Raw genomic sequence first — 26,249 nt, forward strand, 5'->3', positions numbered from 1 at the left:
GAAAGCGAACCAAGTAAGAAGTGACAAACTTTTGGGCAAGCAGTAGTAACATGTTATTTGAAAAACTGGCTGAGGATAAAGTGGATGGTGTATGTCAGCGCATGCAGACAGATGCTTCCTTATTCTGCACATGTGGGCAGCTGCCTCCAGGAAAACCCTAGTGTAGTGTCTGTCAGACGTGCAGGGCAAGAAGGGAGGCCTTTCTGGCCTCGGCACTCTCACCTTCTCGGTTGGCCTGCAAGGTGGAAGCTTGGCTGAGGTTGGAAGGAGCTTCATCCATCAGCACGTCCTCTTGTGATTCATCCTCTCCACTTCTGCTCACTGAAGGTTACAGAGCAGAGCCTTCACTGAACAACAGAGGACTTCCCTTTCCAGATTGGGTGCGCCTAAAGTAGCTATGTACACCCAGCAGATATCCACTTTTTTTTTTTTGGATGAGGGAGAAGACCTATGTTCTCTGCTGTCGACTAGCTAGGTGAGCTTGGCCAGTCACTTTACCTGTCTGAGTCTCAGTTTCCTCATCTGTAAAATGGGATGATCACATCTGCCCTGCCAATCCCACTAATTGTGAAACCACAGAGGATAATGGGTGTGAAAAAACCTTGTCAAATTTAAGAATACATGTCTACTTCCGTTTATCCTTTGATTTCCTTCATCAGTAAAATAAAAACAAGTAACACATAGACCCTTGGAACCAGGTGACAGTAGGGTACTTTTGCCGTTTTCCCTTTGAGTTGTAAAAAGGGCCACCCTTAGGGAATGATCACTCTTTTTACACTACTGAGACTCAGAGGCGGAAAGCCCCTGGATTTTGCTGAAAAACTGAAAGGAAAGCGCTTTCTCACCCTACAGCCTCTAAAGCCTCCTCTAGGCGTCCATGAATAACACTCTTGATGTGCCTCATGTATCATCTATACTGATGGCCACCCCCTCCACCTCCCCCACACAGGCAACGCTTCAGACCTGCCACCACAGGTCTGTAGATGGTTTGTGAATTTCTCATCTGTAAGACCATCAACATCAAGACAAGCAGCAATCTAGGCTGGCTATGAGCCCTTAGGCAGAGCTGAGCAAGCAGATGATGAGAAAAAGGGTCCTCCCAAGAGAGACTGAGGCAAAGGAAGAGGCTATACTCAGTTCTGGGGCTCTCACCTATAATTGTACTGTTCCCAGATCCGCCATCCCTCTCAAGCAACTCATCTATCAGGTCCTCCAGCTCATTCTCAACCTGGAGAGAAATAGAACATATATATGGATGCACACAAGTCTATCATTGTGCTAGCACGGAAACCCTAAAAAAAGCCAGCAAGGGAGTATATATTTCTAGGATAACGTGTGACAGAGCATGTTGCATAAAACACCACACATTTGGTGCTAAGAGCACAGAACCTACCATGTGCTGCCAATCCACACTCAGACTGTCCTTCAAATGGATTCATCCCAGTTATCTCAGACCAGGTTAGTCGTTATACTATCCAGGAATACATGCAGATCTCCTCAGAGCTAGCAGCTTAGGACTGTAGGCCCCATTTCTTACCACTGCAGCTCCAGAAATTACAATGCTTTCTTTAGGGTCTTTAGAAAATAGCCGTTTGAATGCTCCAGTGAGACCAGGTGCTATAGGCACAACAGTGATGTTAAGGAGTTTCCATTAATGACCAGAGCCAAATAAATCAAAGAGCTTGGGCCCAAAGGACTCAGGCCAGTTTTCTACTTCCACATTTCACCTGTGCCTAAGTTTTCCTCTTGGGATCTATTCCATTTCATAGTACATGGATGGCATCCTGGCCCTGCCCCCGCCCCTCATTTAATACAATTCAAACACATTTACTGAGCATCTACTACTAAGCATATCATCTGTGCTCCTCTGCAAAACAGACAGCATTGAGGCAAACAAAGATCTAAAGTACTCACCCACCCACACCGCTTGGGGGTTTGGTTCAGCGCCGCAATAGGGGTATGCTGGGTGATCTGCCTCCCTACCTGCATCTCTTGTGAACTGAGCACCTCAGGCTGCCCAGCAATCACCACTGAGTCGGTTTCAGCCTCCCCATCCATGATATCCCCATCTGCCACCTCTGTCTGAGTGACATCATGATCCTCCTCCTGCACTTCTGCTTCCCCAGGCTCGCCTGAAACAATCAACCAACCAGCAAAATAATCAAAGGGTGCCTATGTGCAGGGCACCACGAGGCAAGCATGAAGACAATAAGGTCCCTTCCCTGGGCAAATTTACAAGTTCTCAGAAAATAAATGAATGGGTGACAAAGGAAAAGACAAGGCTACGTGTGAGGATAGCCAAATAAGGCTGCAATTTTAAGGAATTCTTTGTGGGGCAGATTCCCACGCCACTATGACAGATCTCTGGAAGGCCAGCAAGTTCCCAGGGAAACAATACCAAGCCAGAACAGTTGTGATGCGATGCGCCCACAAAATAGCTATGCCCACCCAGCCAGCTCTCCAGTCCATTGGCTCTGATTCCCTACCTGGGTCCTGCTGGTTGCTATTGGAGTCTTGAGCAGCTCCTTGGGCATCCTGCTCAGACTTGCTCTTGCTAGAAGCACTCTTGCTGCCAAAAAGGCTACTGGGCTGGTTCACAATTCGGGAAAGTGTTTCCAAAGGCTTCAAAGCAGCATTGACTGTGTTAGCCATGTTTGGACTGAGATAAAGCAAGATACAGAGATGGACTTAGCATAAAAATCCACACTAAAAGGAACCAAGGCTCATCAGAGTAACTGATTCCAGGGACGGGGCATGGAGGGTACAAGGTGAGTCTGGGACATCTTGTTGTGCCAGAGGCTTTAAAAAATTAATGGGTCATCATTACCACAGGCCAAATTTGAGATCATTGAAGTATCAAAAATAATGATGGTAATGGTATTACATTAAATATAGAAAGAATCCGCAGCCACAGGGATACAAATAGGCAGAAGGAAATCTTCACTATAAAAGAATGCCTGCCTGCTAATAAACAGCAATGAGAAAGTCAGAAATCATTACTTTTCAAACAGCAATATAAGTGGTCCAGGCAAAGATCACCAATAAATGCTAAAACTATGGAGTTAAAAATCTTCAGGGCATAGGATATTCATATAATCTTCATGTGAACTCAAAGCATCACCTCATAAAAAACTTACTAAGTACAAAGGGGGACAGCTAACCTTTAACTATGTGATCAAATTTAGCATTACCAATAATGGGACAAATTAGCATTATGTGTCTCCTGTGATGTACCAATAAGGGCAAACATCACCTATGTACTATTCATGCTGGAAAGTTTAACCTGAACCTAAATATAAGGAAGCATTGGACAAATCCAGACTATGGAATATTCTACAAGACATTTGGCCTTCTGGATTCTTCAAAACAGTCAAATGTCATAACAAGAGACATGTGACAATCAAATGCAATTAGTGATGCTCATTGGATCCTGGATCAAAACACTCTACCCTCAAGGTATAATACTTAGAATAACTGGGGATATTTGAATATGACATACAAACTGAGTACTGTTACATCAATGGTAAAATTTCTTAGATGTGATGATATTCTAGCCATGTAAAGGAATGTTTATTTTTAGGAGACACATGCTGAAGTATTCACAGGTTAAGCATCATGTTGTTTGCAATGAACTTCAAATGATTCAGCTCCTAAAAGGGAGAAGGAAGGGGGAACTCAAGCAAATAGGACAGAAATGATAACCACTGGTTAATCTAGATGAAACATACAGTGCTCACTCCTGAGTTTGAAATTTTTAAAAGTTTTAAAAAAATTGATGAGCTTGTATCAAAAGGACAAAGAAGTCAACCTGAGGAGGCCCCATGGGCCAAATGTATAATGAAAAAGAATGACTGCAGTGATCCAAATAATTCAATCACTGATTAAAAAAATCAGTGAAAATAGAAAATCGAAAGCCAGAGAAAGTTGTATTTGAGGTGGTGATTAAATCTATTGATACTCTAAAAATTGGTGACTTAAGAAAGTTTTTAGCCTGCCTTTTCAGTAGGAACTGTATTTCAGGGTAACCAGACCCCCCACCCCCTTGAACAGGGACTTTGTCACACAAAAATGTGAGCTAATAGTGTAGAAGGAATGACAGAAATTATAAAGTTGTCATTGATAATCCCCGAAGAAATTGGCACAGGAGAGGATTATCAGTTAGTGTTAAGATCATTAATTAGGTATATGGCTGACAGGAAATCAAACATTTATACAGTGCCAAAATACTAACAGATTACTTTCTAGTAAGAAAGGGGAAAATATAACAGTACGATGATGATTATCACTCTAGTAGTCAGTTTTACCATGATTTTTGATAGTTCAAAGAGATGTGTCTCCCCATGACAGAGTATGAGATACGTATCATTTATGATATATCTTAACCAATAATTTTAAATTGCTCCACTAAGCTTCTAGATCTAATTAGAAGTTTAGAGAAAACAGGAAGTAAAGGAACAAGTTAAACGACACTGCAATGGACCAAATCGAGAAGGCAAAACATTCTGTAGGACAGCAGGCCTGATCACCTCAATAAATTAGTGTTACTAATAGAAATAAAATGAAGATTAAAAAAATTAAGGTTCTGTGTTAGAATAACAGAGATTCAGAGGACATAACCAGATGTAATGCAAGGTCTGTAACTAGATTCTGGTTTGGACAAAAATTTTTGAATATAGATTTGGGCATTATATAGGATGAAAAATTACTTATACCAGAAGGTAGAGATCAGTAACTGAAAAACAAAAAAAAACAAAAAAAACACACCCAAAAAACCCTAACCCAACCCAGGTTACACAACAGCATATATAATATCGTTTTAGTAAAAAAAATACATTTTGTATGTATGTGAAAAAAACCACTCAGAGATATGTGGTAAGGTAACAGTGATTGATATCTGAGTGGCAGAAATATGGTATCTATTTTTGCTCATCTGTAGTTCTCATGATACACATATAATCTTATAATAATAGGTTATTTTTAATTAAGGTGGGGGAAGCTTGGGAAAAAAATTATTCATATAGTCCAACTCTTGAGTTTGCAGAAAATGAGAAAACTAAGGCCTAATGTAAGGCAAGTGCCTTGCTTAACCACAATACTAAGAACTCAGGTTCCCACCTATATCCAAACTTTTCCTATCACATTGGTGGCTCACTACTCATCTGACGAGGGTACAGAAAATATAAGCAAATGAAGAAATAAAAGCAGCATGACTAAAGAGAGGGCAAAAGCCTGTAGCTGGAGTTCAGGAATAATTTTACCTGGACAGGTCCAGGCTGTGAGGCACTCTTGCCAGGTCATTAACCAGTCCCTTCTTTAGGAAGAGTCGAATGATGTTGTTCATGCCGTTGTGCTGGGTCTTGGCTGTGGCACTGCTGTAGAAGCTGGAGGTGGAGGGGCAGGACTCCATGATAGTACTGATGATACACATCACTGCCTGAAGCCTGGGAGAGAAGTTTAACACCTCTATCATATGAATACTGCCTGTTCTTTGGTGTCTTCACTAACTTGTCTTTGGTGTCTTCACTAACTTGCCTCGGATAACCCTCCTTGAACATTGAACAGGTGAGAGCTCACTCCCTGAGTGGTAGCATTCTTAATTTTCTTTACACTAATTTATTTTATTTTTTTAATTTAAAAAAAAATTTTTTTTTTTTTTAAGATTTTATTTATTTGAGAGAGAGAGAATGAGAGACAGAGAGCATGAGAGAAAGGAGGGTCAGAGGGAGAAGCAGACTCCCTGATGAGCAGGGAGCCCGATGTGGGACTCGATCCCAGGACTCCAGGATCATGACCCGAGCCGAAGGCAGTCGCCTAACCAACTGAGCCACCCAGGTGCCCCTATTTTTATTTTTTTAAAGATTTATTTGACACAGAGAGAGTGACAGTGAGAGAGGGAACACAAACAGGGGGAGTGGGAGAGGGAGAAGCAGGCCTCCCGTGGAGCAGGGAGCCCGATGCGGGGCTCGATCCCAGGACCCTAGGATCATGACCTGGGCCGAAGGCAGACGCTCAACAACTGAGCCACCCAGGCGCCCCTCTTTACACTAATTTAAAAAGTGAGACTGAATACCCTGCTTAACTTCTTCAAGACCTCAGAAGTATAATGAAAACATCCCTTTGCTTTTTTCTCTAAGCTGTACCCTCCTCCAAATGTAATCAGCACTCTAGGTATTTGGAAGCACTAGAACTATTTGAGAGGACCAGAGAATACACAGTGCCAGTGGGACCAGAACTCTTGTTCAAGTGCAAGGAATCCCATGGACAAGGAATGGAGTAAGGGGATGCTATTGGTTATTAGCACTACATCAGGCATGGATTTTACCTGGCATGTTTCTCTGTACTCTCAGCCATAGCCAGTGCCCGTCCCAGGGCTGCTTTTACTTCATTCACAAGGGCCACTTGGGCATCTGTGCCACTCCCTGCAGCAGCCAGGCTTGCGAGGAATAGGCGGGCCAGGGCAGGTGTGTCCTTGTCTTCTGCATTCTGGGTATGTGGGAGGAGGTGGTCCAGAACAAAAGCTAGCACACTGCAGTCCTGAAAAGTCATTAATCATGACATTTACTCACAAGCATAATTATGCCATATTGTCTGCATATCAACAAGGTACAAATACACAAAGTTGATCCTTGAAGTCATCCAGTCAGTGATTATCAGGTCTACTTTATAGATGAGAAGACCAAGGGTTGAAGGTACAAGCTAAGTGAGTAGCAAATCCAGATTTTATGCTTTTAAATCCCATTCATTTCTCACTACACAGTTTATGCACCTTTATTTACATGTCACTTGGTATTTCTCAAAACATTTATATGTGTGATATTTGATGGAACTGTTCACAGTAAACCTATAGAACAGTTAAGCCAAGTTCAATATTTTCCCCATCTGACAGATGGGTAATCTGAGGCCCAAAGAAACATGGCCTGCACAAAAAACTTAGCCAATGGCAAGGATTCAAATCTTGATTCATAATTGAGTGCTGTAATTCCTTCAGTATTCAATTAAATTGTAATATTTACCGATACCTACAATATGCTAAGGACCCTGGACTAAAAATTGGCAGGAGTTGAAAGAGAAACAGCACACAGATATGGATATGCAAACATATTTAATGCAGAGTTATACAAAATAGCAAAAAAGGCCCAACAAGGGAAGGAAATTAAGTGAGACTTGTTCCTTCTCTCTAACAACAATTTCTGCCCTGGTAATTCCTTATATTAGAAAGGAACTTAGTTCTGTTGTCATTCAAGCAGATTTTAGAATTAGAAAGAGATGATGGCTGCACAACAATGAATGTACCCAATGCAACTCAACTATACACTTTAAAATGCTTAATTTTATGTAAATTTTGCCTCAATAACAAAAAAGCACTGAAGAATTCTAAAGTCTGGATAATTAGATAAGGTGACCTGGTTAAGATGGAGCTTATTAGAAATAAAAATTCCCCAGTAATGAATAAAATATAAAATTGTATAAATATGTTATAGGACATTATTAGTAAAAACTGGAAAAAAAGCTTTGCAATTTGGGAAAGCAGTATGATGTAGTAAAGAGACTTGGATTTGTAATTAGAGATCTGGGTTCCAATTCTAATCCTGCTCCTCTGCAGCTGGCTTTGAGCAAGCTAATCTTTCTGAGCCTTCTCTACTTCTCCGTTAAGGGTAGCAATACCAATAACCTTCCAGTGCTGAGGTAAGGATCATCAATTGCATTTGTAAAGCACTGGTGGAGTACCCAGTACCACAAAGTCACATGACACATATTAAACACACACTTAATAAATTTGCGATTAAAAGCTTTGAAATAAAATGCCTAATGTATATTTAATACACATAACTCCACAAAAGACTTATATCCAGAATATGTAAATAATTCAATAGAAAACAAGAATACAAGACTTGGACTCGTCACAGGAGAATATCCAAATGGCCAATAAAGACAGGGATATATTAACCACAATGCAATACCACTACAAATCCATTAGATCAGCTAAAATGAAAAATGAGAAAAATACCAAGTGTTAGCAAGGAGGTGAAACAACCTGAACTCCCATATGCTGTGCTTGGTGATAATATAAATTGACACAACCACTCTGGAAGACTTTTGGCGCCATTTGCTAAAGCTGAAGACACTAGCAATTCTATTCCCAGGCATATACCACCTAACAGAAACATAACAGTTGATCCTTGAACAACACGGGTTTGAACTGTGTGGGCCCACTTATACGCGGATTTTTTTTGATAAAGTACCATACTATAAATAGATTTTCTCCTTATGATTTTCTTAATCACATTTTCTTTTCTCTAATACATATAACCATACAAAGTATGTGTTAATTGACTGTTTAGGATATTGGTAAGGCTTCCGGTCAACAGGAAGCTACCAGTGAAGTTTTTGGGGAGTCAAAAGTTATATGCAGATTTTTCAATTGCATACATGGAGGGGGGAAAGGGGTGGGGTGTCGGCAACCTTAACACCCCGTGTTGTTCAAGGGTCAACTGTATACGCTCACCAAGACATGTATAAGAATGGACTGTAGCAACACTACTTTAATACCTGTAAATGGAAAACTACCCAATTATCTATCAGCACTAGCATGGATAAGACTGTGTTACATTCACACAGTGGAACTCTATACAGCAAATAAAACTACAACCGCACAGAAAAATGAATCTTACAAACATCTTAAACAAAAGAATCCAGACACAAAGGAGTATGTACTATAAGATTCCATTTATATAGAGTGCAAAACTAATCTATGGCAATAGAACTCAAGATAATGGTGACCTTATGGAAGCTTAAAGGGGAGGGGAAGATGTACAAAGGCATGAAGGGGTAAGCTTTTATGGAATCTGTAACATTTTAATTTGGGTAATGGTCACCCAAGAAAAACTGATGAATTATTCAGGAATTGTGTATTTTTGTATGTATTTTAAAAACTTGGATTAAAGTCAAAATAGCTTAAAAAATGGCAGCTGCTTTCTTATTCTTTGCCTGCAACATTATTGTCCCCACTCTCAGATCCTTTACTGCTTACTAACCATAAAATTACAATGTGACCCCCCCGCCCAAAACAAGGTCCACTTTATGAAAAACAAACAAAACAAAACCAAACCTCCCTGGGCACCCCTCTTACATATATAGGAACATGATCCAGTTTCTTTCTTTTTTTTTTTTTAAAGATTTTATTTATTTATTTGAGAGAGAGAATGAGATAGAGAGCATGAGAGGGGGGAGGGTCAGAGAGAGAAGCAGACTCCCTGCTGAGTAGGGAGCCCGACGTGGGACTCGATCCCGGGACTCCAGGATCATGACCTGAGCCGAAGGCAGTTGCTTAACCAACTGAGCCACCCAGGCGCCCCATGATCCAGTTTCTTAAAGTGTCCTCTCACTTGAAAAATCTAACTTAAAGATAATTCCCTATCAGGACATATAAAATATGACTTCATTCTTCTCATAGCTCTGATAGACATTTAGGCTTTCCTTATATTCCACATTACAAATACTACTAACCACATCAGTTATCGCTGCACGGGTGTGAGTATACTGGAAGATAAACACCCATATTCTTGTGTATTTGGCTTATTCTACTGTCCCCTAGACACCCTTATGCAGACAAACCACAGATACTTTTCAAATTCTACCTTCACTCTTCAAACCATTTCTTCTTCTAACATAAAAGGAATAGAAAACCCACACAACAACGAGTCCTTGATTTTGTCTTCGTCTTCCAATTCTTGTCTATTTCTACCTTTAAAACATCTCCTCAACTCACCCATTTTTTCCTGTAACTTCACCAAGATCCTGTATTACCTAGATTGCTATCTAGATCAGATTCTTAATTGGTCTGACTCCAAACCTTGCCTTTTGCAGTCGCCACACTGCAGACCAAGTGGTTTTCTACGAAACAAATGACAAATGGCACCAACTCACTCCCTGTAATGAGCCTGATAGCACATCACTGGAAAACGCCTAGCTTCTTCAATGTTATTGCAAGAGGCCTCTGCCTTGCAACACTGGGCTAGCATGCACAGGTTCCTAGCAAAGTGTCTGACACATTTGTATCCAAATGATGACAGTATAAAATCTTAGGCAGATTGGAAATATTACCTCTTTGATCAGCTCAGACTGGCCCACAGTGTAGCTGTAGTTGGCAATCAGGGTAGCAATACCAACATAGGACCTCACCAACTCTGCCAGAAGACGAAGAATAGTGGAGGTGGGCATTAAAGGTTTGCTGCCCTTGCCTTTCTGCTTGCCTTCCTCAGAGGCCCGGTCCCCTTCTTTCTCTTTCTTCCCATCCCGAGACTCCTCTGGAGTTGATGCTGTTGAGAAAGAGCCAAACTCTGGTTTAATTTCATACTGAAATATTGGCAAACATCAAGCCTCATGTGCAAAGAGAATATTACTTCTCCACTTTAGGACACTGGTACAAACTGAATGTCCTCATCACAATGCAGTGGAAGGACAGATAGCTAGGATGATAGGTCTCAGACATAATATGTAGATATAGTACAGCAGGGAGGCTATGTTCACGTATCTTCTGTCACTCCCCTTCTTTTACACATAATTTTATGCTCCAGAAATACTGTACTAATAGCTCTCCCAAAGATGCCTTATGCACTCTTTTACCTTTTCCTTCCCACATGTCTCCCTGGCACATATTTACTTATCTAGCTTAGCTCAAAAGCTGATCTCCTCTATGAATGCTTTCCTGTCTCATCCAGGAATACTGAGATGCTATTATATCACGTGCCCTCTATACTTTATCCCAGCATGCCTCCATTCCAGCAGTTGTATCAAGTACAATTGTCTCCTTGCTTAGATCTCAAAGATCTTCCCTATCCAAGAAGCAGCAGCTCTTGGAAGCTTTCACATGACATTTCTCTAATTGTTGGCTAAGCAGCCAATGGGCTCTGATGACACTGCTAGAAGGCAAGAATGTACCACACAAACCTTAGAGCTAGAATTGTGTCACTGGCACCAAAGCTCTATAAACCAGCATGAAAGCCAACAAAATATATGGGGTGGTTTAAAGAGTAGATCTGAAGGATCTTACCATAGAAACCATTACTTGGTTAAGTCACAGTTTTATTAATTTTAGCATATAGAAACCCTTTATTTACAGAACACTGAGCTCACTCTTGAGAAAAGTTCACTTGGACAAGTAAATGCGAAAATTATGCCTACATTCCCATACCCCCTTGCCCAGGATACCCAGTTTCTTTGTCCTCTCGAGAAATAAGAATGAGAGAGAGAAAGTAAACCATTACCTTCTCCTTGGGATGTCCCAGATGTGGAAGTCTCAGTGGAGGCACCATCTGCAGCAAAGACCTGACTCTATGGAAGAAGAATACTCCTGAGCCATTATTAATTTCAAAGACAGTTGTCCCTAAATGGTAGGATCCCTTCCCAGGGTACTCATTGTGAATGCTACAGATTCTCTTTGGCTGATCTTTTAATCACCTTTACCTGCTATATACTATAATCTGTGGGAAGCCATCATTATAAACAGTGACTGGGAGAATGGGGAGCAGGGGCAGAGGAAAATGAGAATGAAAAATGAATTTAAGGAAATGTTTCCAATCCAAACAGAGAAAAATCCCAGGGACACCTTAAATTTATCTTCATTTACAGGCCACAGATAATTTACAGGTACATCAAAATTAATACCTTTGAAATTTCTGTAGCATAACCCTAAATACGGAGAGAACATATAGGTATCGGAAAGGGAAAAGGAAACAGGAGGTTGGAATTGACTTACATTAATGGAAAAACCTGACTGTGCATCAAAGTCACTGCTCTGACGAGTAAGTGACCGGTACTGCTGGTATACATCATCCCCCATGTCTTGTAGGAGTTGGCCAACCTCTTGGGTCATACCCCCAGGTTTAGGGTCAGATTTCTCTGCTAGAAAAACAAACAAAAAAAAACAAAACTCATTTGTAACTGTGCAATGTTAATGCCTATTTGGCAGCTTGGTCAATTTCACTCCAACTAACTATGACTATTTATATAGTGATATTGCCAGGCTTTCACTTAAGAGGAGAAATGTAGTATAACCAAGAGAGCATGGTTGAAAGGCTCATTCTTTCACTAACTAGTTTTGTGACCACAGGCAATTTACTTTCCTCAGCTGTCACTACTAAGCTTAAATGAACATAGCTGGTATTATGCCTAATGCAACGGAGATCAATAAATGGCTGCCCTAGCTATAATTACTTTTTGGGGTAGGGGAGGATATATGAGGTGGAATAAAGGTTCTATGGTTGTAGAAGAAGCAAGGAGCTATGGATCAGAGTGCTGAATGGATGAAAAGCACCAAAGACTCAGATTTTCTTGACTTAGTAAAGACTATATTCATCAATTTTTGGCAATTCTGTGGGACCTATCAAATAAATATGTCCCAAATAAAATCCAGAAGGATATGATGGGAATGAAAACTAGGTTCCAAGTAATTCATTCATGACTTTCCCAGTACTTACAAGCAGCACCTTAGCTAGAAATAAAGGTGGATTGGGATGGTGCTCTCAAAGGTCAGAAAGCCTAACCACACCTTCTAATACTGATTCCAGTTTTTTGGGAGATAAAGATGTTTTTGTTTCTGAGAATGAAAACATTAGACACTTCTTGGTATTTAATTTTCTGCCTACAAGATATTATCTCCTCTTTAATCTTTGTTTATTCTTCCCTCTGTAAGGGATGGACTCTCATTATGTCAGCATTCTCCTCATCCTTATCATTTAAAACTTATTTCAGAAACCACTTGTTCTAAGAAACTTTCCTACAGGTCGCAACCCCCACCAGGTCAGGTGCCTTGCTCTAGGACTCACCACTATTTTGCCATCTGTCATAATGTATGACCACTAGTTTTTTCAGAAAAGGGCATCATATGTCTTACTCATCTTGATTCCCAGTACATGGACACATAATGAGTGCTCACTAAGACTGGTTGGTTGAAAGATCCTGGCAAAGTGCCCAGGCTCCTGAGGTACATTAGCTACATACCTTCCTCTGGAGCATGGTATGCAGCCAGGGCATTCAGCATATCATAGATCACTTCCTTGATAGTATCAGGAATGACAGGCAGAGGCGAGGGCTTCAAAGGGGTTGTCTTCACCAGCTGTACAGCATTAGGACCTTTAATTCTAAGGTTCTCAAATTCATCATCGGAAGCTAAGCCAAAGTGAGACACAGAAAAATCAGTCAATGGTGAACCAGTACCTACACCTGGTTACTGATAAAGACTCAGAAGGGGGCTCGTATAAACACTGTAAGCTTGGGACAGAAGGCCATTTACGGTGTTTACGTAGCCTACTAGAAAATCTGGCTTTTACTTTCCCTAAATCCCACAGGACTTATTAGAGCAGTACCAAATAGTAAAAATAATACAGGCAAAAAAGAGTATATGGGGCACCTGGGTGGCTCAGATGGTTAAGTGCCCAACTCTCTTGATTTCAGCTCAGGTCATCTCAGGGTCATGAGACAGAACCTTGAATAAGGCTCCACGCTCAGCGGGGAGTCTGCTTCTCCCTCCCCCCCATGCACACAAATAAATAAATCTAAAAAAAAAAAAAAAAAAAAAAGAGTACAGTCTTTGCAGTTGGGGAGACTTGGTTTTGAAATCCAGTTCTGTTACAGGATAATGGCCAAATTACTTAAATAAACCTTATTTTTTTCATTCCTAAAATTTGAGGATTAAATGAGATCACACATGAGATCTGCCCAGCACAGAGCCAGGCACATATCTGAGGCTCCCAAGATAGTGAGTCCCCCTTCCCAACCTACCTTTTATTTTAAAAAGAAAACCCATAACCCTACAGAAAAGTTTAAAGGTTAGTATAATTAACACCCATATACTTTTCATCTAGAATCACCATTTGTCTACCCATAAATTTATCTACCTGCACTTAAGATCAAAGATATTTTTCTACATACCCACAATACCATCATAACACCCAAGACATTTAACAAAGATATAATTATCTGACTATATATAGTCAGTATTCAAATTTCTCCAAATCTCCTTTTCTGGGTCCAGAATCCCATCATGGTTGATAGTTCTTTCTAGTTTCCTTTTAAAACCTAGGAGAACCTTGCATTTTTCCCCCTTTATAACAATATTTTTGAATAGTCTAGGTCGGCTGTCTTACAAAATATCTCACAATGTGCATTTAATTGTTTCCTCATAATTAAATATAGGCCAGACATTTTGAGTAAGAACACACTGATGATACTGTGTACTCCCTACTGCATCAGGTGGAGTCATCGTATGTTCACTTGTCCCTCAATTACCACTTTATCTGTAAACCATTCACACTGTATATAAGCTCTGCTGTCACACCAAGACAAATTCTTTGAAGGTAAGGACTAGACTGAATGAGTCCTTGGTATCTCTGGCAGGGATTACCACAGGGCAAGTAAGAAGCTACTGAGTACTTCTGAATTGGCCCATGACCAACTAGTCAATGTCCCAACACTTGCCTAAGGAGGCTTTCCAAATTATAGATCTCCTCAAAGAAAATCTCGGGTTATACTAGGCCATAGACTTCAATGTCTCAAAGGCCAGGAGAAGGGGAAACTCACCAGTTCCTGAGCCTCGAGGGGCAGGAAGGGCAATGCGGATACAGCAGTTGGCTACTTCTGTGAAAATGTCTGGATTGCGGCATGCAGCTGGCCCAAGGACACGAAGGATGTAGTTGATCTCCCGAGAACCAAGGCTGCCGGATACAACACCAGAGGTCGTGCTACCAGCTCCACTTGTAGCTGCTGAGCGAACCACCTAGTAAAGAGAGAAAGAAACACTGCTGATTAAAGGCCATTTTCCAAAAATACAATTGCATTCAAGGAAGAGTTACCAAGGATTAAAATACTATCCAACTCTGCCTCCAGACAGTGGATGACAGCTTTAGATTTTTGAGAAAAGATGCACTTGGTCTTTTAAGTCCCATTCCTTCCTGATTATAAAAAAAGTTACAGCATTCGGCATATCCCAAAACTATCAATTATTACACCAGATGGCATATGATCTTCATAAAAATTGGGAAATGTATCTAGACCACTGATCATCCATCTAAATTATAGCTCTCACATATAAGTGCCAGCTCCTAGCCTTCCCAAATGCTGTCCCAATTTTAAGCCAGAATGGTTCAAACTCTAAAAATATGCAATACGGTATCTTGGTGCTTAAGAACAAAATTAAACGTTTTCTTTATGCCTCAAAGTCAATTATCAGTCTCAGATAGCCACAGGAAATATCAAACTATTTACAAACTATTGCTCTGATACTTCAGGGCTTACACATAATTATGCTTTTGGTCTTCTCATAAAAGGACAGATCAATCAATAGAAAATACAGGAAAGAATAAAGAAAATAACTCCACTGTATTTTCCATTATTTATTCCTTTGTGAGCTATGTTCACAAAAACAAACATCTTTTGGAATCTTAATGCTTTTCTTACCAAATCAGGCATGCTCTTTAGTTTAATGTATTAACCCCTTTATCTTGCCTGTAAGGCTACAATTATAAACTCTCATTTTTTAACAGAGAAGTGTAATTTCTCTATAAAGAATGTGCTATAATTTATCCAGTCCTCTGCAGGACATTTGATCTCATTTCTTGTTATTACAGCCAATTCTACAGTGAACATTCTATATGTGCCTCGACATACTTAACTTCCAATTATCAAATAAATTCTTAGCCATAGAATTTCTAGGTCAAAGGATATCTTAAACTGACAGTACCAAATTGCCCTCCAATGTGGCTGCACCAATTTCCACTCCTACCAAAAGTAAGAGTATGCCTGGTTGTCCACACCCGTACCTGCAATGGATATTATCAAGCATTTACATTTTGCCAACTTGATATGTTAAAACTGCCACTGATCTTCCTTTGCTCCCCACACCCCCAAATACAATTAAGCTTAGAAAGTTCTTTTTTTTAAAGATTTTATTTATCTGACAGACAGAGACACAGCGAGAGTGGGAACACTAGCAGGGTGGGTGGGAGAGGGAGAAGCAGGCTTCCCGCGGAGCAGGCAGCCCGATGCGGGGCTCGATCCCAGGACCCGGGGATCATGACCTGAGCCGAAGGCAGAGACGCTTAACGACTGAGTCACCCAGGCGCCCCAGAAAGTCCTCTCATCCTGAACCTGTATTTTATTTCCTAGCATTTTTTAAGTTGTATAAACTTTAAATAATTCAAGTACTTTGTTTTTAAGTCAGAATTCTGTCTGTATATAGTTGTTTCTTCCATATTGGGCTGTCTCTTGCCCTTGGAATAATGTATATGCAGCTTTTAATAGCAGTCCTTCTTTTGATTTTGCTCATGTCAGATGAAATCAAAAAGGCTGGGTAAAGAACTGAAGAATGTGAGATGTATACTCATACACACGTGGAAAGTATAAAGCGGTATCCCCTTTCTGGCAAGCAAGTTAAAAAATACTTGTACATTTTGATCCAATTTCTAAGAATCTCTAAGAAAAACAAATCTTAAATGTGACAAAGTTATGCACAAAGATGCATATTGCAACATTACTTATAAATGTGGGAAACAATGTCCCAAAAGAGAAAAATGGAAGTCCAATAACATTCACATTATGACTGTTGACAAAGAATTAGGAGGAGGAACTAAGACATTTGTCTTCCCTACTCCTCCTCCCTCTGATGTCTTAATGTTGATGTTAAAAACATTTTCATTTTTCCTAATTGCTATGTCATTTCTTCCACTGCTTTATGTTTCCTAAAATGAACATACATGCCTCAGTTTTCCAATCTGCACAATCGGTATCTGTAAAGAGTTTATTAAAGTGTCTGGTATATCATAAATATTTCCAAAACTTTACTACTTTTACAACCCCAAAATACAATGTTTGGAAAATAGGCTCATGGGTGAACACATGAGAAATACTCCTATAAAGTAATTAAGGCGTGAACTTGGCAGAAGGTATCCCAGTTCCTCATTAACAGTTTTTGCTTCAAGAAACCCATATATATTGCCAAAGAGGACTTTATAGCTAAGATTTATTACTATAGTAAATTTAAGAATAGAAAATCTTATGTTCTACTTTAAAAAAAAATGTTATCCAGTGGGGGACAATCTACCATACCTAAGCAAGCACCTGATCACATAGTTGGTAAAGTTTGCCAGACAAAGCATATAGTCTATATATCTAGCTAGCTACACACACACACACCTTATGAAGAACCAGAAGTGTAGCTGTTCTGAGACCAAGGAGAACAAAGGTACGATATAAAGCTAAACCAGCTTCTGACACCACAAAGACTTACCTTTTCCATGGTATGACGGAGGGTGCAGGGGTCCTCAATGATGTGTCTTAAGAGAAGGGTGACCAGGGGAGTAAACCCATTGAAGCCTGAGCTCTGGGTCAAATTCAAGATCATGCGGGTACTCTTCAGCTCTGCAAACATCATGGCGTATTTGTGGTCTCGGGTGAGCCTCAGGCAGAGGCGAAGGGTGGCATGCAAAGTGTCTGGGTCCACAGGGACTCCTAGCATGCTCACGCAGGCCCGGATTAAAACAGTCACCATATCCTCTGTCAGGCCCTGGATCAGGATCTCCCCAACTTTTGTTTCTTCCAGGCTCGTCTCCTTTTCAGTATTTGTACTCTCTAGGGCCAAAGGAGTATCTACAAATAAGAAAGTAAGAGTTCAGACAGTTTAACTTGACATTTCTTCCCACATTTCTCCCTCATAGCCAGATAAAGCACCTGGGTCCTATTAAGAGAGACATACAATCGGGCTCCCTGCTCAGCAGGGAGTCTGCTTCTCCCTCTGACCCTCCCCCCTCTCATGCTCTATCTCATTCTCTCTTAAATAAATGAATAAAATCTTTAAAAAAAAAAAAAAAAAAAAGAGAGAGACATACAAAACATCAATTCCAAGACCAGATGAAAGGGCATTTAAAAAGGACTGTTGATCTTTAAGTCACCAAGCAATCTGATGGATAAGAAAATCACTCTTGATGAAGTTGTCCAAAATTTAAACCATAAAGGTACATTAAGCTTTATGTAACACATCTTGAAAGATTCAAAACTAAAAGTCTATACCATTGGCTTTATTTTCTTTACGTTTGATATCCATTTCTTTGCTTTCTTCCAGTGTCTTCTCTAGCTCTTGTCCATTGCTATTTTTCGAGTTTTTATTCAGCCGTGGTACCCTCAGGAGAGTCAACATCACAGGGCGCCGGTTCCCTGTTTCTTCATTAACCTAGAAATTCAAGAAGACAAAAAAAATCTATACAAAGAAAAGAAACTATAAGAAGGGTTGGAACTCCCAGGCAAAATCCTTTAATAGGAAGGAACCCTGGCAATTTATCCCATCCCTATCATTTATAGAGAGAAAGCCTAAAGTCCCCAGAAGGAAAGTAGCATACATAAGGCCCTATAACAAACTGGAAACTTTCCAATAGAGCAGATATCATCTCTAACACTTAAAACCATTTCTGGGTGGGACAGTATCAAATTGCCACAGACTGACTCATGGTTTCACTAATGACTTTAGGAAGACACTGTTCTCTGTGAATTATACCCAATTTAGTAGTGGTAATAGCGCTTCTTAGAACACGTGAGGACTGCTGGTTCAGGAAGAAGCAAACCAAAAGACACACCCAGTACCTTCCTCTCTTTTCAATAAAGTTTATGGCACTGAGTGAGCATGTACCTGCACCATTGTAGTGAACTGGACAGTGTATCTTCTTCGACCTGCAGTGAAACGCACACTTGTCTCTCCAGATTTCCAGGCAGAATCAATAGTGCTGTTGTTGCTTGCACTGTAACTACACCAACGCCCAGAGCGGTCATCAAACCAGCGCCAGTTGTTGTTGTTGGACTGTAGATACTAAACATAAGAACACAAAGTTTCTTTGTATTTCCTACAAGGTTGGTTTTTAGAAGAAATAGTAACTTCATCTGTTCACTGCTAAAGCTAACCCAGGAAAAAGAAGTAACACTGAACATTTAATGAAATTTTGAGAGCCAAGAGAGAAATTTTTGTATGCATTAACTCTCAAGTTCCTGAGCCCCTCCATAAGTGCAAAACCCTCTACACCCTTGTCCTGCAATCCTCAGCTTTCCTTTTGTTTCCAACTATTTTGTACAAATGGGAAACAATTTGGATGTGCAGGAACAAAATTTCTGTTTCTGAGAAGGCACTGAGATAATGTGGCATATATGATTTTCGTATAAAGAGCCACTTGGCTTGGGGCGCCTGGGTGGCTCAGTTGGTTAAGTGTCTGACTCCTGGTCTGCTTAAGAGTCTCTCGCTGCCCCTCACCCCTCCCTCTCTAAAATAAATAAATAAAATCTTAAAAAGAAAAAAAAAAAAGGAGCATTTGCCTTTTGGAGGAATTGCTGCACACTCAGTCCTTCACATAAAAGCCACTCCCTCCTCTGGAGATAGCACACTCCTTTAACATTTACTTCCAGGTAAGTTCTTGGGCCCTTTTGCAAGCAGCTCCATAAAAAAGTAATTCCAACTCACCATTCAGAAGAGAAATCTAGAGTTACTAAGATTCCTCAAGAGATTTACGTCTTAATCAGGGAGCTTTCCCCTGATTCTTTACCACTCTCTCATATTCTCTTCTGGTCTATTCTTGCCCTGAGAAGCTTAGCAGTTTTATCAACCATATTATTACATACCTTAGTCATTTGGGCTCTTCTTTTAGAGGAAATGGCTGTCTTTTCATAGAAATCTATCAGGAGCAACACTGGGGTGATCCACCTAAAAAAGAAAAGATTTACTCTGGGAAAGCCAGAAACTTCCACAATATGGGAAAACTTACCTTGATTTCATTAGGCACCTCAACTATTTTCAAACCAAAAAGGTACCCAAGATTTGCCCCATACATGGTCCAGAAAAGTGCCTAATTCAGGCCCTACACTTCATGGCCCAAGTCTAAGGGGAACAGAAGTGAAACCAGGTGAGATAAAAGTCACTCACTTTGGGGTCTGGACCTCCTTTTGCTCCTTAGCGGCCTGTAGGCAGGGCTGAACTACTTCCAAGAGTTTGATTAGGACATTAAGGATGCCACTTGATTCAACGACCCAGGCACAAGGTAGCTTCAACTCCTAAATGATCAAAGGAAAAACATAAATACCAACCTCTACTCAGTATTAAGGATTAGCACAATATAGGAGAACACAGAGGTGAACACTAAGAGAACTGGTTGAATTCAAATTCCACCTCCGCCACCTACCAGCTGTGTGATCTGAGATGAGTTACTTAAATTCTCTAGGCCTTGGGCGTCTAGACGCCCAGGGGTCACAGGAAATAATTATTTCTATCTCCAATGTTAATTGTGGTGATTAAATGAAGTGTGTGTGTACGTTCGCTCACTCTAATGCCCAACACAGTGCCTGGCACATTAGTATATACTTAATACGGAAGCTGTTATTAGTATCATTAATATCATTAAGGGCCGTCATCTAGGCTACACAGTCTTAATTATGTTGAAGTTGAAAAGCTTCTGATTTTCAGAGAACCTTTACATTCTTTCTAGGAAGATGGAATAATTAAACATAGCAATGATTAGTAGTTCCCCTATAGGGTCTACACTAAAGTAGTTCCTTTACAGGGGCTGCACTAGAAGTAATTTAAATGTCCAACAACAAGCAATTACTTAAATAAACCAGTAGATATCCAAAAGATGGAATGTACACATAACTTGGGAAAATATTCATAATATAATATAATACTGAGAATATGGGATACAAAAGTTTCTTAACAGTCTGATCCTAATTGTTTAAATGCATAGGGCAGGTCCTTTGATTTTTAAAAGGGAGGGGATTCATGAGTGATTTCTCTCCATATTATGTTACTGAGGACCCCGTTCCCATAAGTATCCATTCACAAGTGCTATAGTAAGAATTACCACTTCCATCAAAAAGGAAAGTCAAGACTGTAGACACACAATTGACATATATTGGACTTAATCTCCTCAGCTGTTGTAAGGGATTTACTCCATTAAGTTCAGGTTGTACTATTAAACATGAGCAACAAATGAAGAGTCACTTGTTCAAGGTCAGTTGCCTCCTAATTCCTGAATTGGTTGGAACAAGAACATGTCCTGGCCAAACCACTCTCTTGCCTAAAATAATTTGCTGACTGACCAGCTATGAAGGAAGAATCAGATTCTCTAATGCCTATTATCCAATTTCCACATTCCCCATCTCACTCTTTGGCTGCCAGTTAGGTTTCTTCAGAGAGGCCCAAATTATTCCACAACTATACTATGATGGTCATTCTAAAAACCCTTTAACTACCACCCCCCAAATCCTCTACAACACAATTCAAATAATTAACACTTGTTCTGAGAAGCTTTTTCCTCATTATCCAGAAGTGATGCATTAGCCCTCCTCTTGAACTCAGAGAAAATTGTTTGTTATTTATGTGGCACAAAACATTGCATTTTGTACTTAATTACATGTCTTACAGCCTATCAGAAACTGTGAGCTCATGGAATGCAGAGATCATGCCTTATATTTCTATTTTCTTCAAGGTCTCAAATGGTAGGTATTTGATAATTCTTCAATGATGAATCACAGGAACCAAAAAAATTTAAATCTTACCTCAAAAAGCAGTGTTAAAAGCAAGATTCTAGTAGCCAAGTTGGAAGCCTGGGGCAGGGTGGCCATCTGACTGATCCACTCTGACACAGTTTTTGTGTCACTTGTTGTCAGGGGAAGAGCAGCTTTGATCAATACATCGGCAGCTTCCCATACCTACAAAAGCAGAGAAGTGACTAAGTCAGGTAACTGTAGATGGAGTATGATAAGGTTTGTCAAAACATTCTCAACCTTGTAAAATACTCCCTCTATCCCTAACACATGTTTGCTGAAGGAGGGTAAGTAAATAGTAAAACATTTACTATAGGGATTTAGTGCCTGCATCAAAAGATGTATGCTATGAAAGGAGCACCTCTAAAAGATTATTTTCCTAGGCTAGATTACAAGAAGCTAAGAAGCTAGTAAGTTAAAGGAAATTAGTATTTAAACAATTTCTAGGGAAAATAAATTCCAGTACACAGAGTCAACCCCACAAAGCTTCTACCAACTTACACTTCCATCAATAATCTTTTACTACATCTGCCTCAGAATTATCATTAAAAACAAAAACAAACCAGAATGTCAGAAATGTTGGTCTTGCTTTAGTTTGCATGTTAAATTTCTTATAAACAATTGCTCTAAGTTTTAGTTTTCTTTTTTTTTTTAAAGATTTATTTATTTGACAGGAGAGAGAGAGTACAAGCAGGGGTAGCAGCAGGTAGAGGTAGAGGGAGAAGCAGGCTCCCCGCTCAGCAGGGAGCCCGATGTGGGGCTTGACCCCAGGACCCTGGGATCATGACCTGAGCTGAAGGCAGATGCTTAAGGACTGAGCCACCCAGGCGCCCCAAGTTTTAGTTTTCTTAAAATAATTTCTGTAAGCTCTTTATATAAAGATAACTAAACCTGGGTCTTATCTTGTGTAGAAAAAAAGGTTTATCCAGTTTGCCTTTTACTTTTGTAATATTTCCGTACACTAAAGTTATGCTTCCATATATCACTTTGATTTCTTCCTCTGCTTCTTGACTTTAAAAAATACGTAAAACAAGATTCCAATGATTTAAAAACATGAATAGTAGGGGCGCCTGGGTGGCTCAGTCTGTTAAGCATCTCACTCTTAATGTTGGCTCAGGTCGTAACCTCAGGGTCCTGAGACTGAGCCCTGCTTTGGGCTCCATGCTCAGCTCGGAGTCCACTTGAGATTCTCTCTCTCCTTCTCCCTCTGCCCCTCCTCCTGCTTATACGCGCTCTCTCTAAATAAAAATCTTAAAAGAAAAAAAACCCCATGAATAGTTTAAAAAAAAAAAAAAGTAATGTATACAATTAAGTATACATTAATTTCGGAATGAGGAAAACACTGTTTAAAAAAAGATAAATAGGGCGCCTGGGTGGCTCAGTTGGTTAAGCATCTGCCTTCGGCTCAGGTCATGATCTCATGGTCCTGGAATCGAACCCTCAGCAGGGAGCCTGCTTCTCCCTCTGCCTCTGTCTCTCCCCCGCCACTTGTGTACTCACTCTCTCTGAAATAAATAAAATCTTAAAAAAAAAAAAAAAAAAAAAGATAAATACCAGGTCACAGCTATTCATTATGATGAGAACTTTTTTGTCCAAGTGGTTGTTACATAGGAGAGGGAAAATAAAACATTTATTCACTGTTAGTCCATGGGACCTAACTTGGCTCAAGTCACATTTGGGGTATTTTAGATGAATTTCAGAAGAGATGCCTAGAAAAAGAGAGCTTTGTTTTTTCCTTTCAAAGACATTTTTTGCGAAGTAGTTTATTCACTTTTTGCACGGAGCACTCAAGAAAGAGTGAGACTACCAAATCTAAAGAATTCAAAGAGAATATATCCGTATCGGATTAAAAAAACCAAAACCCCAAAACCAACCCTCCCTGAAACAAAACGAAAAAAGGTTTCATTTTTTTTAATCAGAGTTTGATGATGGCAGAAAAACACACTTTTTTTAACTTAAAAAAAAAATTATGTTCAGTTAGCCAGCATGTAGTACATCATTAGTTTTTTATGTAGAGTTCAACAATTCATTAGTTGCATATAACACTCTCCTCTTCTGGGCCCTGGAGAACTTACCTGATTGACTACTTGCTTGAGAATCATATCTCGATAGTCAGCTCCATTACGTTTGATTGCGGTCATGATCAGATCACACACCCGGTACACTGTGTCCGGCAGCTCATCAAGAAGGTGAAAGCAGCCTGGCAACATGGTATCTGTGAATGTGTGGAGCTCATCTTGTTCCAATGGATCAGCATCCTGGAACTTCTCTAGACATTTAGCTTCTTCCTCTTCCTGCTTTTCCCGAGCTTTCCGTTCCTCCTCTTCCTTCCGACAAGCAACTTCCTGGAGGCAAGGAAGGAAGAATGATAGCATACGGGAGAGTTAAAGAAAAATAGGGAACACTCTAAGAATGTACTGGCCCTACCATACTGAATACCCACTACCTTCTCCTCAAGCAGGTGATAGGTTCTTCAGGGTGTGGTAATCATTCATGAGGGCAGCCTCAAAGGCTAAGGCAAGACAGGAAAAAGCAGAGGAGGAGGACGCTTCCAACCCCCAAAGTACTGCCAACTTATTTACAGCATCCTATATCACAGCCTCCCACGAAATCATTTGGAGACACTGTCCTGCATTCTCTGCCAATATTGTAAACTGAACAGACAGCCAAAATTGGCCTAATGAACACTACCAAGTACATTTTGGGTCTCTTATTTGACAGTAAAAGGTTCACATTTCATGGGCCTCACTTAAAGCTTCAGGTCAATTAAGTCTATTAGTGATGGCAAGGTTGGGATGAATGAATACTCCCATGTCATTCTTTAGATATTAATTCCTCCAATTATTTTGCAGCAGTAGCAGAATGTTCATAAAAATATTAAGATTAACGTGTCAGACCCTTTTGGGTGTCCTGTTTCCTAGTTACCTCAGGTGACTCTGCTCTTTGATCCATTGGGATATCCTGTCCTAGAGACATGGCAATTGCTCTCATCATCTGATCCTCTTCGGACATACTCAGATCCTACAGAGAAACAACAGAAAGTCCAGCAACAAAGCACATACCAACTTATAAGGAATCAGACATCCTGTGCTCAAGCTTTAGAGGAGAAGGTGCTCTGAATGCTGCTAAGAGTCAAACCCACCTAGGCTTATCTGGTCACTACAATAACAGGGAAAATCACAGTGAAATTAAGCATAGGAAGGAGGCTTCAATGTGACCACTTATTCTGCAGCTCAGAAAGGGGAGTTTCTTCTATTGCTTTCTGACTATGGATAACTTAAGAGTTCTTCTGGAAAAAAAAAAAAAAGTCCAGTAATTTGCATGGCTGGGAGATAGGAAGCCTCTGCTCATTACATTCTAGAACTGAGAGTTATCACAAAATGAAAATACTGGCATGCAGATGTCTGAAAATGAAAAGTAGTTTTAGAAGGGAAGACCAATGATGGAAGTACAACAGAAGAAAAAACACATCAGCAGCCAAACCAATGTCTACAAAATTAGAGCCCCCTGAGCCAACTTACCCGAACAACTCCTCCCATGATTGGGGGAGGATGGGTTAGAAGGTACTCTGTGGCCTGCTCCATGGTGCTGGTGTTCAACAGGGCCTCCATGGCATGTTCCCTTGTGAAACCCATGTCCATGAGCTATAGAAAGAATGCAGAATCTCAGAACCACAGTAAAAGAGAAATCCAAATGCATTTTAAAAAGGCAGAAGCCCTTCCAAGATGGAAAGAAGTTTTTCTAACTTCATATGAACTGAGAACATTAATAAGCTCAGGGAGTTAGGTAAATGAACAATCCTTTCCGTTTGGTGCTTCCATAGTATTCAAACAGAGCTACACATTGGGGCAGGAAGCCAAGGTGATTCTCAATTCTGTCCTCTAAGAAAATGGGGCTAGATGGTTATTAACATTAATAGGATTGTTCTAATTCAAAGACCGAGATTTACACATAGAAGTAAAAATTGGACCCCACTTTTCTGGAAAACAAACTGGCAACAGAACAAGAGCCTGAGAAGCTGACCTAGGAATTTTGTTGCTAGGAAATAATCATGAGATGTACAGAAAGATTTGTACAAAAGGAAACTATACAGCACAGCTTTACAACATCAAGTAATAAAACCAATATCCAGTAATAAAAGAATGACAAGAAGTTAAAAAAGCGTTTTCTTAATGACAGCACAATTCTACATATTGTATGTTAATTATGTAAAAATTAGGCATAAAACTAAGTAATGAAAAACTATCTTGTGTGTTGATGTTATAAATGACTTTAAAAATATCTTGCTGTATTTCCAAATTTTCTTAAAGTGAGCATTTATTGCTTATAATAAAAATGTCGCATGAATATGTAGAAGACATATTTGAAGAGGACTCAGACATAAAAAGAACATACATACACACACATAAATTCCCAGAGATATATGCTAAATGTTCTGTGAGACTGAAAAGTCAGGATCATAAGTGCCTCCCCCCTCCGCTTCTAGCCTCCCGATTTTCAAAATGTGGTTTATGTATTTACTTAAAAACAACAAATAAGTTTTGTAGGTAAGGTTTCAGAGAGCTCTTGTTGGAGAATAAATTTGGGTCACGATACCCTTAACCATTCCCTCTACAGATAAATCAGTAAATAGCTGAGGATAGTTTACCTCCAAAGAACAAGGCAGCCACAGCCTACTG

General features: G+C 40.0%; 1 protein-coding gene across 14 annotated transcripts in view; it reads right to left on the reverse strand.

Moving 5' to 3' along the window:
- HUWE1 (HECT, UBA and WWE domain containing E3 ubiquitin protein ligase 1) overlaps positions 1–26,249 on the reverse strand; it is a 162,440-nt gene that overhangs the window by 25,639 nt on the left and 110,552 nt on the right. For 12 of the 14 annotated variants that reach the window (XM_064574095.1, XM_054508125.2, XM_064574093.1 and 9 more), the window contains 20 exons: positions 25,092–25,214; positions 24,496–24,591; positions 23,646–23,915; positions 21,583–21,735; positions 19,955–20,082; positions 19,654–19,735; positions 18,677–18,853; positions 18,064–18,223; positions 17,285–17,643; positions 14,581–14,776; positions 13,003–13,170; positions 11,759–11,904; positions 11,268–11,334; positions 10,105–10,319; positions 6,323–6,534; positions 5,259–5,441; positions 2,487–2,659; positions 1,984–2,132; positions 1,153–1,228; positions 223–321 (listed from right to left, as the gene is read on the reverse strand). In XM_064574095.1, coding sequence (XP_064430165.1) covers positions 223–321; positions 1,153–1,228; positions 1,984–2,132; positions 2,487–2,659; positions 5,259–5,441; positions 6,323–6,534; positions 10,105–10,319; positions 11,268–11,334; positions 11,759–11,904; positions 13,003–13,170; positions 14,581–14,776; positions 17,285–17,643; positions 18,064–18,223; positions 18,677–18,853; positions 19,654–19,735; positions 19,955–20,082; positions 21,583–21,735; positions 23,646–23,915; positions 24,496–24,591; positions 25,092–25,214 — 3,232 coding nt within the window. The remainder of the gene's footprint in view (positions 1–222; positions 322–1,152; positions 1,229–1,983; positions 2,133–2,486; positions 2,660–5,258; positions 5,442–6,322; positions 6,535–10,104; positions 10,320–11,267; positions 11,335–11,758; positions 11,905–13,002; positions 13,171–14,580; positions 14,777–17,284; positions 17,644–18,063; positions 18,224–18,676; positions 18,854–19,653; positions 19,736–19,954; positions 20,083–21,582; positions 21,736–23,645; positions 23,916–24,495; positions 24,592–25,091; positions 25,215–26,249) is intronic. The other 2 variants (XM_064574099.1, XM_064574097.1) reach the window with 1 other exon arrangement.

The sequence above is a fragment of the Mirounga angustirostris genome, unplaced genomic scaffold (genome assembly GCF_029215605.1).
Source record: "Mirounga angustirostris isolate CCGP_5_RB_7025 unplaced genomic scaffold, mMirAng1.0.hap1 SCAF_11, whole genome shotgun sequence".
Classification (NCBI taxonomy): domain Eukaryota; kingdom Metazoa; phylum Chordata; class Mammalia; order Carnivora; family Phocidae; genus Mirounga; species Mirounga angustirostris.